The 18,047-nt window shown below is 32.2% G+C and overlaps 1 protein-coding gene across 1 annotated transcript in view; it reads left to right on the plus strand.

The window, feature by feature from the left end:
* LOC142319297 (uncharacterized) overlaps window positions 1-18,047 on the plus strand; it is a 32,528-nt gene that overhangs the window by 2,973 nt on the left and 11,508 nt on the right. The window contains exons 2-5 of the mRNA XM_075356407.1: window positions 314-390; window positions 9,400-9,481; window positions 16,306-16,495; window positions 17,807-17,928. Coding sequence (XP_075212522.1) covers window positions 314-390; window positions 9,400-9,481; window positions 16,306-16,495; window positions 17,807-17,928 — 471 coding nt within the window. The remainder of the gene's footprint in view (window positions 1-313; window positions 391-9,399; window positions 9,482-16,305; window positions 16,496-17,806; window positions 17,929-18,047) is intronic.

Here is an 18,047-nt window from a genome sequence, read left to right on the forward strand (position 1 = left end):
AAAAGGAAAATGGAGCTCAACCCAATCAAGATAGAAAAAAAAATTCTTTACAAATAAATAATATTATTCTTGTTTCCTAACTTTTGATGTCTTATGGATGGTGTTATAAAATTTCACTTAATAATAATTTTTTACTGATAAGGTGTACTAGTTATCGTGCAAATAATTAAGCTTACAGTAATGGAAAGTGACTTGTTGGTTATTTTTACATCATAGTAGTTAAACAAGATGGAGAGTGTGTAAATATGTTATTTCTTTATTGCTAAATTTTATTTTAATCAAATTATCATGGGGTTTGTTGTTTTTCTTTTAGATGCTGGATGAAAATAGTCAGTTAATACAAACTATCCAAGAATATCAGAATAAGGGAAAAGCACAAGAATGCATTCAGTAAGTAAACAGAATGTATGATCTCAAAAAGCATCTTATTGAATTCTCCAATTATTAAGAATAAAGAAACGTAAATTACCTTGGTATATGTTTAATGCAATTTTTATTAAACACAGATGGTCCACATTTCATTTTTCTCTTGAGTTCTAATAAAAATTAATGTTCCCCAAAAGATGAGAAATATGGGTTGCTCTTGAAATTAACTTCAGTTCCTTTCTCAAAATTTATTTAAGAGCTTCATCAATACCTCAGGCTGTTCATTGTTAATTTTATATGCTGTTGATGAAATATTATTTGTGTGTAGGTAGGACTGTATCTTTATAAAAAAATTATGACTCAACAAGATCATAAAATGTTATTTGTTATTCAAAAAATCAATGTTATAGTTTAACCACCCAACTTTGAATTAGGATAAAATTTCTGAGTAAGAAGCTGTATCCCTCTTAGTCAGACATATCATTGCCAATCTGATGCACTGTGTTACATTTATTTATTTATAAAGTAACAGCAGGCTAGTATTAAGTTGCCTTTTTTTGAATATATTTTTATGTGATGAAAAATGAATATACCTTTTTAAAAATGCCAGCCAAAACTACAGGATTAAACCCATAACTTCCTGAAAGAAAGACAGAGATGCTACTCCTTGCTCAGGAGGCTAGCATCTAGGAAAGCATGACAGTAGTAAAGAATTATTGTTTTTTTGGTTATTATCATGAATTTATTGCATGTGTTAAGAAATAATCACAAGATCTTTAAAAAACCTGTGGAGTTGCAAGGAACTGATAAATTTTGATTTATCATCCGAAGTTGTTAATTGGTTTCTCATAAGTTTTAAAACAGTTTGCATAAAGTTTGAGTGTTTAATCAGGTTTTATATTGAAGGTTCCAAATTGTTGATATTCAGCTGAGAAAAAGGCATATCTCTATAAACATTTTCAATGTGTAGAGGTTGATCAAAAACTTAAGTCATTATGTTGTATTTAGTTCTAATGCTGTTTCTGTTGTTTCATTGGAGTAGTTTTTTTACAGAAACTAATTATTTCCTACTTATTGCTTAATCCTTACTGCTTTCTCTTTTTCATGTTAATTGCTTTTGAAGAGTTCTCTTTTTCATGTTAATTGCTTTTGAAGAGATCTGGGTCGTCAGAATGTACAAAATTATTTGCATTAAATTAAAAGCATACTTAGAAAGATTCAAATATAGAGAAATGTATTTACTATCTCCGTCGCTGAAGTAAAATGAGCTATTCTGTTGCTGATACAGTCTAAAGCATGTAGTGGAACTATTATTTATTGGATTTAAATGAATATATTTTAAATCTAAAATTTAATTTTAGTTCTAACCCAAGTGTTCACTTTTTCTTTAACATAATAATGATAATTTTCGCAGGAATTAAGTATTTTACTTTGTTTTAGATTCCATTGCACAGAATGGATGTTTCCTTTCATTGTCTATGTATTTTTCCTTGCCTTTCCGCTGTTAAAAAACCACAGTATAGAATTCAATATATGCTTTAAACTTTCTGGACTTTTTGTTGAGTCGTAGTTTAATAATAAGTTGTCAAACAAGACTTGGCCATCTTCTTTCTATTGCACAAGAAGAGTTGTACCCTAAATTTTACTGCAGGTCTGTAAGCAAACTTATGAATTCTACTTCAATAAGGACATTTAAACTGCCATTATTACTATAGTTATTTTTAGGGTCTCATTCCCTTAAGGAATATAATTTTCCTCAGAAGGAAAATTAATAAATAAGATTTTTTAAAATATACTGTTTGAGTTACTTTCAGAAGCAAATTCATGGTTTTGTCACAATCTGATTGTAAACTTATAAAACCCCTAACCAAGCTACATTTTATTTGCAGTGAAATTTTTTTTTCTTCACCTTTTCTTTGAGGGTGAATAGTTTAAAAAAAAACATTGTAACAAGCTTTTACATGTGAGTGTGTAATGATTATTCATGGAAAGGATGAGAATTTTCACTACTATTTATACGGCTTTTTTGTATCCATCCAGGAAATATTTCATCATGTAAGCAAAGAATGATCCAACACCTTAATCACATTTTCATCAACTAATGGTCAGTGCCAGAAATAATACTTTGTGTATTTTTCATTATGAAAAACATGTAGTTATATTATCTGGTCTTTCAATTCACGAATGTCAGTGCAACCTTTTTGAAATCCTCTCAACTATTAACAGCCTACAACAATCTAAGAGAATAAATTTCTAAGAGATTTTGTGTGTAAATGCAAGTTAATTGCTCTTTCCTGACCTAAGAACTTACATAGATAACATTAAAGTTCAGTCTATGTTTGTCTAATGCTGTATAATCCCAGCCTCATAACATTTTTGTGATAGAAGTCTCCAGACAGGGTACACAACTGAAAACATTCTTCTGTCATACTTTTATTCATGAGTAAATTTCTACATTAAACATGCTTCATCTTTGAGAGACTATATAACTATTGTAACACAAAGGAAAAAATATTAAAATGTTACCAGTGCATAAGGTTATTTCAGCTGTGTTGTCCAACTAACCTTGTAGGTGGTGGTGTAATCTGATAAATTTGCCTATGGACAAGTAATTACATGTATTGTAATCATTTAACAAGTTTTATATAAGTCATGTATAAATGTTATCATTTAAAATTTGCCTTACACAAATTAATTTCATTCTAAGGGTAGTGTCCTTTTTGAGAAATCATTACTGCGCACAACTAAGAAATTCACATAGTTTTGTAGCTAACCTTGTCTTGTTTACCCAGTTTTTCCTTTTGGTTTATAATAGCTTCCGTTATCAATTTTTATTTTTTTTTAAATATCCATGTTCAGTGATTATAATACTAATGATTGTATTTATTTAAGGTAATTGTTGATGGGTGGATGTTGCTATTTTCTATTGTTAGGTTATCCTTAAATAATTTAACAAAATCTATTTATAGTAAAGTAATTGATTTATGGAACACACTTTTTTAAATTAAGTTTCAAAAAGTATCTCTTTATATAAGGAGTTCAATAAGTGTAATTAATAATCAACAACATGTTCTTCTTGCCCTGTAGACTTCTGGGTTACTTGATGTTCCCAATGTGGCTAATTTTAGTAGGACATCACCTGAAGTGTTGAACAACATGAAATATTTCTTCCATACCTTTTGATTTGGCAGACATCTTTTTTAAATTGGTGGTTTTGTAATCTTCAACTGATGTTATGTTAATATTATGATGTTTTGTCTTCATATTGATTGCCAATAAATGCCCGTTGATTTATGCTGGAATCAAACCATTGTGCTCTGTAATCAATGAAAATTTGTAACAAGACAACTTTGCTAAAATATCTGAACAGAATTGTTCAAGTATTTCCTGACCCTTCTATGTCATCCTTTTAAATGTTCTGTTTCTGAAAAAATTAAATGTACAGGAATCCACTTTTTTGTAAAGATATTTTGTCATGCTTAGAATCATTAACTACTTGATAGAATTTTTTCTGCCATTTCTGAAGAAACTACTTATAGATAATATTTTTAAATTATTCAGTTATAGCACTTTTGGAAGATTTTCATTGACAAGTTCCTGCAAGCAATTCTAATTTTGGGAAGTATATTTAGTTTTCTCATGTAGGTGATCTAATCAAACTTAAACTTGTATATTGCGTTCATAAAGACTTGATAAAAATAAAATTGCACATCAGTAATTTTATTAGATATGAATGCATTAGAGAGGAAGTATTGGTTTGTTGTTGCTTATGAATAAAAGTTTTCTGATGATATAAGATCTAAGGATTTTGGTAGATTATTAAAATCTGATGTAAAGAACATACATAAATTGTATGACAAAACCATCAGCCAGAATTTAATTTAAAAAATAAATTGTGTATATTTTTGATGGTAATCTAATGAAAACATCTCACAGATGGTCATGGAAATAGCGATTTGGTGAACAGTGGTATTTTTAGTGTTCTTTCAATTCATGACGTGTGGTTATTAAGTGTAACTCATTGCTGAAGTAAGTTCATTGAGAAATAATCAGTTTACTTATTTTAAGTTAAAGTTTTCTGATGATATAAGATCTAAGGATTTTGGTAGATTATTAAAATCTGATGTAAAGAACATACATAAATTGTATGACAAAACCATCAGCCAGAATTTAATTTAAAAAATAAATTGTGTATATTTTTGATGGTAATCTAATGAAAACATCTCACAGATGGTCATGGAAATAGCGATTTGGTGAACAGTGGTATTTTTAGTGTAGATTTTTCTTTCAATTCATGACGTGTGGTTATTAAGTGTAACTCATTGCTGAAGTAAGTTCATTGAGAAATAATCAGTTTACTTATTTTAAGTTTGAATATATCTGTTGGCTGATTGCCAGTAATTTGCCTGCTTTAGATCCTAAATGAATATTATCTTGTTTAGATTTAATTTACTGAGCACTTGGCATCGTATTTATACAGTTGTATGAATTAACAGGAAGTGATTTCAAATTTTTAAAACATTGGGGTTTAGCACTTTTCCCTATAACCAGAAGTTTTTTTTTTTATCAGTTCTAGTCATATTTGTAGTAATTAGTACTTTTATGTCTTTCTTTTGATAATTTTCCCCCCGAACACATTTCGCCTTTAAACTGAAGGGTTCTTTCTGGTGTCAATTTTTTTAAAAAAAGACCGGATTCATCAGCATTATAGATTTATTGTCTGAATAGCTCTCTTTTAATTTTGGCCAAATGGTGTTTAGCCATTTTTCTGACACACCAGTTGGAGCTGCTGCGGCTTCATCACTTATTCTCCCCAACACAGTATTGTGTTGCGATGGAACTGTTGAATCCAAGCTGAAGTTATTTCATATGATATTGAATTATAATATACTGCATTTTTCAGAAAAATCATACACCTTAGTTTGCAATATAGGGCCGCTAATAGGGATATCACTAGCCCTTTGGTATTTAAACCATTTTAACAGCGCTTGGTCTACATCATAATGTTAGAATTTGTTAAACAAATTTTCTTAATTTTTTCATAGTTCTTCTGTACCACAATATTGTCGAATGATCTAGGCCTAATTCTTGGGCAGTGTTCTTATTAGTTTCACCATTCTCTAACTGCCAGATAATGTTCGCCTTTTTCTCTTATTATAAATGTTTTTTGCGAAGTCATAATTAAATTACTATTAAATGAATTACATAGGTTACTTAAAATAAAACACTGACCACCGCATGATATGATACACTCACAGCAAAAGATTAATAACAACTGAATGTGGCTACTTTAGTTTTTACAATAATCTGGTACAGGAAGAAGATAAGAAAAACAAGAACCATATTACATATGCAGGTAAAAAGGAAAAGGTGGGTCATTTTAACTGTCAAAATATTACTGCAGCATCAATGCAGGTATACTACGTTACTGACAAGTCACTTCCGTCTCTCATAATAAGCGATAAAATGTTGCATTGAAGTAGAAAAAATAAGTCATAATAACTGATCTGTCACTACAAGCGATGTAATTATAAACAGTATACATACTGTATTTACCAAACCAACCAAGAGAGAAGTTTTTGGTCACTATATCTGAACGATACTTACTGTATGTATGTATGTGTACTACTGTATGTATACACACATATCTGTGTTTATGTTTGCATGGATGTATAGTTTAATTTTCAATAACAAATGTTCTACAATAAATAAACAAAATTATAGACTAAGAAGGAAATTGATTGAGTTGATGACAGCTTTGTAGGCTGTAAAAATAAATTAAGCCTTTTTGAGTATGGTATGACAAGCATTTAACAATTATAATTGGTCTAAGGATTTACAAATCGAAACTAAAAGTAAGTTTATTTGTAGTTAAGTAGAGTTTGACTTGAGCCAAATATCACATCTATTAATTTATTGTTTGAGTAATGAGTATTGTTTGAGTATTTATAGTTTATTGTTATTCATAGTAATCAGTTTGAAAAAAGAAAATGTTGTGTTCAACTGAAATTTCAGTTTGTTTTCATAATAATATGATATTGGTGTTATTAAGTCACTGTTTTTACTAGTCGGCTAAAAAAAAAATTGTATTTTAAGCAAACTGAAATAAGCCTACTTTAATGACTACGTAATCTGATGGACCATGACATTGTTGTCCTCATGTTATCTAACTTTGGGATAAGTATAGAATAGTTGAAGTGTATTTACATTGTATATGTCACAGTGGAATCGCAGTCTTGTGAATTGTAAATTGACTTTCTTGACATTAAAGTTGTGTCTGTAGAGAATAACTGCAGTATGCTGGTAGGTCATTGCAACCAGCTGAAAGTAAAGAAATTGATACTGGGCTTGTATTATATAAGCTGGTAATCAGTGTCTGTACACATTTATAATTTGGAAACTTCTGATGCTAATGTACATATTTTAAACTTGTATTAAGTAGATATAAACAATTCTATTTTTAATTAGACTCAAAAGCTCATTTGGCAGAGATAGGCAATTTTATATGAAAAAAATTTGTACAAAGGCATATGATGTCAAAAAGAGATTTATTATTCTGGTATTTATATTAAATACCAGAATAATAAATATATTATTGGTATAGAAATAATATATTAGTGGTATATAATAATATATTAGTGGTATAGAAATAATTGTCTTCTTATGATCAAGTCTGAGAGCTCTCCTGTATTAACAACATAATCATTTTCTGCTTTTCAGCAGTTAAGATTAAGATTTATGAATAATTTAGTAGATAATCAGGGATGAAGGTAATGTTACTAAGATGCATCTGAAACAGCCTTATTAAAAATTTAGAGTAGCAAAAAACTTGGAAAATAAATTAGGAAATGAAAAAAATTCATCTGAATTTTTTTTATTTTATCAAAGAGTCCATCTTTAGCAGTCAATAGCAGATAATTTAAAATTCTCTATTAATAGTGTAAAGTTTCATCAAGCTCTAGGTATTCATTTTATGTTTATTGTTTTTCAAAATCTAAATTGTTTTAATTCATAGTTCAATTTGGATTTTTATAGGTTTTTCAAATTCTAATGTAAATTGTTTCTATGAAGCCCTGACCTGTTGCAAAATACATCACATTTTTCCCCCTAAGGAATTTTGGTGTATTTTTGCTAGTACTGCTGTAAAAGAGAAAACACATATATGCAAGTGGTGGGCTAATGTTTCTCATAAACACTAAAACTTGAAAAAGCATGTTTTTTTATAAGAATGATCTCATTTATTTAAAAATGTCTAAGAGTGTAATTTGTTATTTGTTCTTGTTTATATCTTATTTGAAATTTTAGAGGACATTATTAATTACTGGTGTGGTATTAAATTTTATAGGAGTTGATTTAAATTCTTGAGTGGGATCATTTAACAGCTGATAATTGTACTTGTGAAAAGTAAATTATGTTATGTATCTGTGTAGAGGTAATTCTTTTGACTTGATTGTGAACAGCCAAAATAAAGGTTAGTTAGTTATAGTAGAGTGTGGGAATGGTTGCATTTAATGGACACACTTGCTTATTGTATTGCCGTCTCATAGATCTCTAACATTTCTAGTACTATGAATTTACTTTGGGAAAATTTACATAGCACACAGGTTATAAATGAATTTTCTGCTATTAATATATTTGAAGAGCTTACCTTATGGGAGTGGTGAGTTTATTGATTCCCCAAATCTCATCTTCCTTGATATATATTTTTATCTGATCTGTAATTCTTTTCAATCAATGTCAGCTGTATTTTTTTTTTCTATGAATTGCTGTTACCAATCAGAGAAAATTATTGTAATAAATATTAAAATGTGGTAGATATAGTTATTCACTGCTGAGCATCTTTCCCAGATAAATGTTATAAATTTATAATGATTACTTTGGGAATCAGAAGTTTTCTAATTAATATTTGGTGTCAGTTTCTAATGTTAAAAACAATTTTAAGTTCCTAGGTGGATTACTTCAAGTTCTTAGGTACTGCCATTGAGAATTCCTTACAATAGGATAGGCCTAATGAGGTGTTTGAAGATAAGCTCTCTGAGGAGATTATTGCTCTAAGCAGATTATGCAGGTACTGCCTGCTAAGAGTTTTCTGATTTAAAAATTGTATATCATATATTTTTTTCATTAAATATGTGCTGTGGTTCAAATTTTCTTTGGAAGGAGGAATATTAACTGAAAACTTAAAATTGTTAGTTCTACAATACTGAGACTTTTCGTCCTTTGTTTACTGAATTAATTGGTCCTACAAATTTACATATAATGAGAATGATTTTACTGGCTAGACATTATAATTCTCCCCAATTCTTTGTTGCACAACATAACACTTTGTATAAGGACAAAATTCACATAATGTAGAGCATTGATTTGCAGTTTTTAAAACATCCTCTAATGCTAGTTTGCAAATATCTCAATATAATACTGCGTACATTTTTTTCTATCTACTAAAATATTTTTAGTAGATATATTTTTAGTATATATTTTTTACATTTTTTTCTACTACAGAACTAAAATATTTACTTAATATTTACGCAGTATAAAATTGATTTTATACAATAAATATGATACTTTGAAAACCCAATCAATTCCCTGACATAATACTGAATATTATTGGTTTTTAAATTAAAAATTGTAGTTAATAGTGTATAAAGCAAAATTTTAACTCATTGTTTGTTAGCTTTTAGTGTGCAAGTCATAAGTAATGTCTATTTGCAGGTACAAGGATTTTGTAGCCTATTTCTATTGTATTCTTGCTGCACATGTTTAAAATAGTTGTAAATGTGTAATGTCATTAAATGAAACACATATTACATTTATTTCTTCAAGTGTACTTTTATTATGATGTATTTACTTATTATATTTACTATATATTTATGAAATTAGGTGAATTCATCTTCATCAGAATGTGGTATTTGTCATATCAGGTTGAATGAAGAGATTATTTATTTACTATAGTTACATATTAGTTATATCAATGTTTTATGAACATTTTAAAATTATAATGCAGAAAAGACTTATTTTTATTTATTATTCCAGGTACCAGCACATTTTACATCGAAATTTAGTTTATCTTACTTCAATAGCTGATGCTAATCAAAACATACAGTCATTACTACCGGTAAGAAAAAAATTGAAGGTTTTTTCAACATATTATATTTCTTCTACTTAAGAGTGTGGCAGTGTACATGAGCCTCTAACTCATGTTGTACATTAAGTGTGGTTTTATTTGTTGCATTGTTTCCTGTAAAAAGGGGCATGTTATTTTCATTATTTTCCCTGTTGTTATTTTTTAAATTAGTTATACAAAAGTAGCCTTTAATAATGAAAAAAGTAAATGACTTACATAGAGTTGTATACCGGTACAGAGCATGCTCAGTATTTTTTATGGTTTCATGAATCCAGATCAGGTACTACCTACCATCTGGAGACAATTGATGACTAAATATTGCAAGCAATCACCTCAAAGGCAGTCTGTTATTGCATGGTGCAATTCTTTCACTGAAACAGGTTATGTATCACATAGGATGCCAGGTGAGAGTAGACCTTTAGTTTCTGAAATGGCAATCGAACAAGTGCAGCAGACATTCATTTGTAATCCAGGTAAATCAATGGGATGCACCACCTTAGAATTGAATATTCCTAGGGTTACAGTACATTGCGTTTTAAACCCTTCAAATGACAGCTACATAAACATGTAGCTGTCCCTTCAACATAAACATGTTAAACAAAATTAAGACTGAAGATAAATTATCTTAATAAAATTGTGTTCACTGACAAAGCAACCTTCCATACTAGTGATAAAGTTAAATGATAATGTTCGGATATGGGATGAGCAAAATCCAAATCACACAATTGAACATATACGGAACTCGCCTAAGGTAAGTATTTTATATGCTGTAAGCTGTCACAGAATTTACAGTCCTTTCTCTTTGCTGAGTCAGTTGTAACTGGGATATCATGTCTGGACATGCTTGAATATTAGACAGTTACAAGGCATATCCACAGTTACAACAGGATAGAGTTCATTTTCCAGAAAGATATGTCATTAGCAAAGTGCCAACTTGGATTTGATGTGATGGAACTACTTCCTGGCCATCTTGATCGCCTGATTTAACTGTGGACTTATCTGTATGCGCTTATGTTAAAGACAAAGTGTTTGTTCCTTTGTGTAGTTGCAATGTCGATGCCACACCCTTGGTTAACAGCATTGCGGTAAGATTTTAGAGCGAAGGTGGACTGTATGTGTTCATAGGTGATGAATGAAGACAACACCTTGTTGATTATTGAAGGATTGTTTAATTGTACGCTGTCTTGGCGGTTTAAAATAATTTTGTAACATAACACTTGTAACTTATAAGTTAGCGTTAAAGATAGCAAACATAAACTAAATAAAACTTAAAGTAATGTTCATTCAAACAAGAATTGAGAGAGTCCATCCGGACATGACTGCCTTAGGTCAGGTATGAGTGCAGGCTGGTATAAGACGATATGTATAGTGCTCGAGGGAGTAGCTAGTGACGTAGAGTGGTGTGATGGTCTGACGACCATAGTTTGCTGTGGGCACCCTAGCCACTGCTAGGTTTTAGCACCCGACGGCAAGAGGGGGTAAAAACAAAACACACCACCTACCAAATTATAATTATAATTTTTATAAAAATTACAATGAAATGACGTTAAAAGAAAAAAAAACATTGATTGGCTTTAGAATGATTCATATCATCCTAATCATCTAAATTTGGAATAATAATCAGTTTATTAATGGCTCGTTTTATGTTGGTGTTATTTATTTTTACATTTACTCTTCTATTGAGTCCATTCTTACCTGGATGCACTTGAACTATTACTCCTAATCTCCACATTTCCTTTACTATACATTTTCCAAAAAATTGAAAAATTGAAAAATGTCCAGGAGTGAGTGGGATCAGAGGTAAATATAATGGCCTTGAATTTAAACATGCCTCTATGTGGATTAACAGGGTAGATAATTCTTTGTAGTTGAGAATAGAATTTTTCATGACTCTTCGCAGGTGAAACTCCATGCTCTTCACAGTGGCTTCCCACCACTCCAACTACAAATCTAGGGCAGCTTTATCGCTGCCTTACAAAGATTTGTAGGGCAGCCGAAAAAGTTTTCTGTTGATAAATCAGGAGTCAGCAGTTCAAGGTGTACATACGAACAATGCGATGTAAGCATTAATAGTCAAAGATTGGTAGATTGAGCTCACCCTGATGGATAAGTATTGGGCCAGCATAATCAACACCAATTGACTGGAATGGTCTGGATATTGTCTCTTTCTTTTGGCAGTTGACCAAGTAACTGACTGTGGGGTTGAGCTCTAAAGCAAAAACAAGTTAAACATTCATGTGTGATTGACTGACTTCCTCTATGAATCATGAGACCTTGCCATTGGTGAGGGAGCTTGAGTGCTCAGTGATACAGATTAGCTGGACCGAAGGTGCAACCATGTTGGAGAGGTATCTGTTGAGAGCCAGGCTAAGGAATGATTCCTGAAAATGGGCAACAGCTCTTTCAGTAGTTGTTAAGGGCGTAGGTAAGACAACTTAAAATACCATATCAACATCACTCAGTCCTCTGAGTACTGCACAGCTGAAAGCAATGGACAACTACAGCTGCTTTTTTCCACAAAAATGTAGCTCTCTGCATTTTCATATAGCAATGATAGAGGTGCCTTCCTTTGTAAAATATTCCGGAGATAAACTAGTCCTGGTTCAGATCTCCGGGTGGGGGACTACTAAGGAACGGGGTCACCAGAAAGTTAAAAAATAACATTCTACAAGTTGGAGCGTGGAATGTTTAAAGTCTAAAAAAGGTGGGTAGATTAGAAAATTTAAAGAGGGAAATGGAGATAAATGTAGGTGTAATAGGAATTAGCGAGGTTCGGTGGGAAGAGGAAAACAACTTTTGGTCAGGTGATTTTAGAATGATTAACTTAGCTTCAAATAATGGGCAGGCGGGATTAGGTTTCGTAAACAAAAAGATAGGGAAGAGATAGAGTATTTCAAAATGCATAGCGACAGAATCATTGTAATAAGGATAAAATCGAAACCTAAACTGACAACGATTGTTAACGTCTATGCATACAAGCGCCGATGCATACAAGCGCCGATGGTGATGATGATGATGAGGTAGAGTGTGTATGTGAAGAAATTGATGAAGCAATTAAACACATAAAAGGAGATGATAATTTAATAATAGTTGGAGATTGGAACGCAAGCATTGGAAAAGGCAAGGAAGGAAATATAATGGGTGAATATGGGCTGGGCAAAAGGAATGAAAAAGGGGACCGACTTATAGAGTTTTCCATGGAGTATAATTTAGTAAATGGCAACACCCAGTCTAAAAATCATAATAGTAGAATATACACATGGAAAAAGCCAGGCAATTCTGCAAGCTATCAGATAGATTATGTCATGGTTAAGCAAAGATTAGAAATCAGCTCATCGACTGCAAAACTTACCCTGGAGCAGATATAGATAGCGACCATAATTTAATGATAATGAAATGTAGATTGTGTTTAAAAACCTGATTGAGGATGCTTGATGAAGAGGGGGTAAAGAAGATTTTTGAGGAGGACATCGCAAGAGGAAGTAGAAAATGTAGAAGAAGAATGGGAGAACGTTAAAAAGGAAATTCTTAAATCTGCAGAAGCAAACTTAGGCAGAACAAAGAGAACTGGTAGAAAACCTTGGATTTCAGACGATATATTGCAGCTGATGGATGATGCAGCTGATGGATGAACATTGAAAATATAAGAATGCTTGAATAATATGTGATAAAGAATGATGAAGAAAGTAGACTATAGACTATAAAGAAATACTATAGACTAATAAGAACTAATATAGACTAAGAACTAATATAGACTAATACTATAGGAACTATAGACAATTAAGAAATACTATAAACAGGAAGTGCAAACTAGCGAAAGAAAAGTGTTCAGAAGTGGAAAGAAATGAACAGAGGATACAGTAAAGTTGAGGAAAATTTTGGGGTACATAAATTAAAATCTAATAATGTGTTAAACAAAGATGGTACACCAATTTATAATACGAAAGGCAAAGTCAATAGGTGGGTGGAAATATTGAAGAGTTATTCGGAGGAAATGAATTAGAATATGGTGTTATAGAGGAAGTTGAAGAGGATGAAAGGGAAAAACAATACTGAGATCTGAATTTAAGAGAGCATTAAAAGATTTGAATGGCAGAAAGGCTCCTGGAATAGACGGAATACCTATAGAATTACTGCGCAGTACAGGTGAGGAAGCGATTGATAGATTATACAAACTGGTGTGTGATATTTATGAAAAATGGGAAGTTCCTTCAGACTTCAAAAAGTGTGTTATAGTCATGATTCCAAAGAAAGCAGGACAGATAAATGTGAAGGATACAGAACAATTAGCTAAACTAGCCTTGCATAAAAAATCTTAACTAGAATTCTGTATAGAAGAATTAAGAGAAGAGTGGTAGGAGAAAACCACTTTCGTTTCAGAAAAAGTATAGGGACAAGGGAAGCAATTTTAGGCCTCAGATTAATAGTAGAAGGAAGATTAAAGAAAAACAAACCAACATACTTGGCATTTATAGACCTAGAAAAGGCATACGATAACGTAAACTGGAATAAAATGTTCAGCATTTAAAAAAAATTATGGTCCAAATACAGAAATAAAAGAATGATTGCTAACATTTACAGGAACCAAACAGCAACAGTAATGATTGAAGAACATAAGAAAGAAGCCGTAATAAGAAAGGGAGTCAAACAAGGATGTTCCCTATCAACGTTAATTTTTAATCTTTACATAGAACCAGCAGTTAATAATGTTAAAGAACAATTTAGATCCGGAGTAACAGTACAAGGTGAAAAGATAAACATGCTACGATTTGCTGATGATATAGTAATTCTAGCTGAGAGTAAAAAGGATTTAGAAGAAACAATGAGCAGCATGGATGAGGATACAAAAAAACGTTTGATGGAGCGAATTATGATTTTGGAATTGACAATCCAATATTTGTCTGAGATAAGAATGCAATTGTAATGCTCCACAGGTTAATCTTAAATGCTCATGATAAATAATGAATCGAGTTAGATGACTATGAGGACTTAAAATCATAGGATGCTTAGCATTTAGAGACAATTTTGAAAAACTTAAACGACCTCCTATGCGAATAATATACCATTTTAATCCGAAAATGAGTTGAGAGAAATTGATTTGCTTTTTCTGAATACAGTAAAATTTTTTCTTAAAATATTTTTGGCAAAATATAATTCTTGAGTTGGCGAACAAGAATTTCTAACGTGGAACTGGTTTCTTGTGGAGAAAGATCTGACATTATATGACTGTTTTTATTTTTCAAATTGTGGATGAATCGACAATATGAAAATATGTTTACTGTTCGTGTAAACGAAGAAAATTGTCTTGAAAGTTCTGTAGCTTGAAGAGCAGCTGAAAACATTAGTTTTGCTAGAATTCTCTTCCTTGAGCGAATCTGGCGGAATCATAGAAATAACAGAAAAGGTTAATGCATCCAGCACGCAACCATGTGACATGATGTCTACCGGCTTATCCCTTGGAAGTAACGTGCTTCCATAAGTAGATCTTGAATTTCGCACTCTATTTGTGACGAATACCTTCCATCGATAGGTGGCGATGACAACCAGTAAAGTATGACTTGAGGATCAACGAAAGGTGGTTTGAATGAAACTATACATAAAATACGCGCTTAACTTTATTGAATAGACGAGATAATAGAAGAGCCACATTCAGCTCTAACCGAGGAATAGAGATTTGATTGACTGGAGCAACTCTAGATTTTGAACACAATAAGTGGGTTTCAATGTGTTCATTGCTATCAACAGATGTGATGAAAAGACATGCGCCGCTACTTGCATCATTGCTATCAACAGATGTGATGAAAAGACATGCGCTGCTACTTGCATCACAAATGATGAATCTTACTAAAACTAATTTTAAGTAATCTAGAAAAAAAAATTTCATTTTTCTGCTAACAGAGTGGGAAGAACTTCATCCCAGTGAATGGTGGCACTTCGTAACTCTTGTATGAGCATTTTAAACTGAACGATTATAGGTGCAAGTAGTCCTAAAGGATCGAACAATGAAGAAATGATTGACAAAACGGAACGCTTGCTGGTCTGATGACCATAGTTTGCTAGTGGGCTAGGGTGCCCACAAGTTTCAGCACCCAACGGCAAGAGGGGGTGAAAACGTAACACTCTGTTTCCAGGAAATGTCATCAATACATACTTAATATGATTTGGCAGGGAATTGATTGCATATGGGACCTCTGCTGTTCAGTATTGTATCATTTTTGTAAAACTAATTTAGAAATACCTGTACAACACCAATCAGACTGAAGGTGTTGGTTATAGGATTAAGTATTAACTAATTTCAATGGGCTTGGTATGCTGATAAGCAGCAGTATAATTTGTTTTTACTGCTTTGTTTTCACTTTCCCTGGTACACTTGGTATGGTATAATGTTATTCTTTAGAATAGGTTTGTTATTTTTATGAATGATCGGTTTCTCATACAGTTATGTGGTTGTGGGTACCTAATGTGCATAATAGATTGACTGCAGATTACAACTTCTTTTACTACAGGTAATATTCCAGGAGTGCTTTGTTTCAGTATTAACTACCTGCATTAACTTCGATCATTGATTACTATCTATTTTATACTTTCTATTTTATATTACAGATTGAAAAATAGGTGATAATAAAAAAACTTTTCTTTTGAGAACATTGTTAATATTAAGTTAAACCAATGCAATGTTTATTTTCTTTCTGTTTTAACTAGCCTGATTATATAAATATAATTGCTAATATTTTTAAAACTGCTAAAATCAAATATAATTTTCTTATCTGTATATGTAATAGTGATTAATTAGGTTTTATTTTTGTTCATTACAGCCTCCTCAAGGTGTGCCTGGTCATCAAATGGCTATGATGGGATCATCAGGTCCTGGAGGCCCTGGTTCAGCTAACGTTCCCTCTGGTGAAGTCCCTCCTAATTCTCAGGGTCCACCTGGTGTTAATAATTTTGGGCAGCAAGCTGGTTATCGTGGTCAGGTTATGCCTGGACAGCAGAATATACCTCAAAGTAAACTATTACTAATTATTTTGTCACAGTTTTATTTTAAAATTTTAAATAATTTGACTTCATTTATTAAAAATAATTGAATGGAGGATTTCCAAAAAAAAGATCAATTAAAAATAAATAAGATTTTAATGTTACAACTAATTTAATTGCAAATCAAAGTTAGTTTCTATTGGTCTTTTCATCATAGTTTTTAGTGTTGTTCTTAAATGTAAGCAATTTTTAGGTCCTTATTGCACTCATTTTTGTGATGAGATTTTTATATAAGTAAATAATTAAAATTAAAATATTAAAAGTGTTTGATGTGCAATTTTAATTATTGATGTGCAATTTTAATTATGCTCAAGAAATTAGAAATTTAATAGAAAAAATAAAAGTTCTTATCTACTTATTCTGGGCAGTTTTTCTTGTGTAGCATTGTTACTTATTTAGTTATATTGTAATATCCTAAATATTTCTTATGTAATATATACATTGTTGCCTAATGACTTCGACAGCATGTGGCACTTGCAAAGGACAAAGCACAAAGGACTGTTTTTGTCATTGATTGGCTTTGACGGTTTGTTGTAATTTCTAACCTTGTGGTAGCCCTGCAAAGGGTCATTTTTTGCATTAGCTCTGAGAACAGCTGTTTGGTCTGGAAGCTGGACTCCGGTGAAGTCAACTTGGCTGTAGTCAGGGAGTCGCGGTTCGTCCATTGAAATCAGACCAGGCTTCCCTTCAGTGGCAGTTGGTGGCTTCCCTTCAGAGCCCCACAGTGTTGGTGTTGGTTGTCTTTTGCCGGCACGGTTGAGGCAGTTCTCCCCAAGTGATCCCACGCTGGGCTGGCCCTCCTGCTGCTTAGTCCGTTGGCCAGGGCGATTGAAGCTTGTCAAGCTGGAGCAGGAAGGGAGCATTCGTGTCCAGTGGCTTCCTTGGCAGGCTAGCCAGGCCTGCTGCTCTGGCATCCGCTGTGAGGTCCCACGTTGAGGCAGTCAAGGACCTTTTTCTGTTTTTGTCCATCTTCGTCTTCTTGGTCTTTTCCAGGTGATCAATAATGAATTAAAAATTCACTCTCATGCACACCCTTTTATTAGAGCCTGAGAGTGGTGGGCCACAGCACTGCTATGGTGGGAGAACTGCATGGTCATCTGCGCGGCAGGAGTGATGCTTGTGCAAGCGGATACATGTGGGTACTGTACTCTCGCTGACATCTGAGCTGCTACTGTTGCTATCTGCTGATATTAAATTAGGCATATATGTGGTATCAATATAATGTGATTGATATATTTTTTTATTTATTGTTTAATTTATTTTTTATAAAATGTTTTCCAGGACCTCAATCAAATACAGGACCTGGTCAGTACAGAGGAGGGCCCCAAGGATATCCACAGTCAAGCCCTCAACAACCGTATTCTGCTTCACAATATCCTGGTCAAGCCCAAGTTTCTTCCCAGGTAAGTTTTTTGATCCATTCTACATGGATCTCTAGAGTTAGATTCATTAAGAAAAAAGATATTATTTAAATGTTGAGTGTTCGATCTTGCATTATAAATCTTATGAAAAAAGTATTATT

This window comes from Lycorma delicatula, chromosome 2 (assembly GCF_047948215.1).
Source record: "Lycorma delicatula isolate Av1 chromosome 2, ASM4794821v1, whole genome shotgun sequence".
Classification (NCBI taxonomy): domain Eukaryota; kingdom Metazoa; phylum Arthropoda; class Insecta; order Hemiptera; family Fulgoridae; genus Lycorma; species Lycorma delicatula.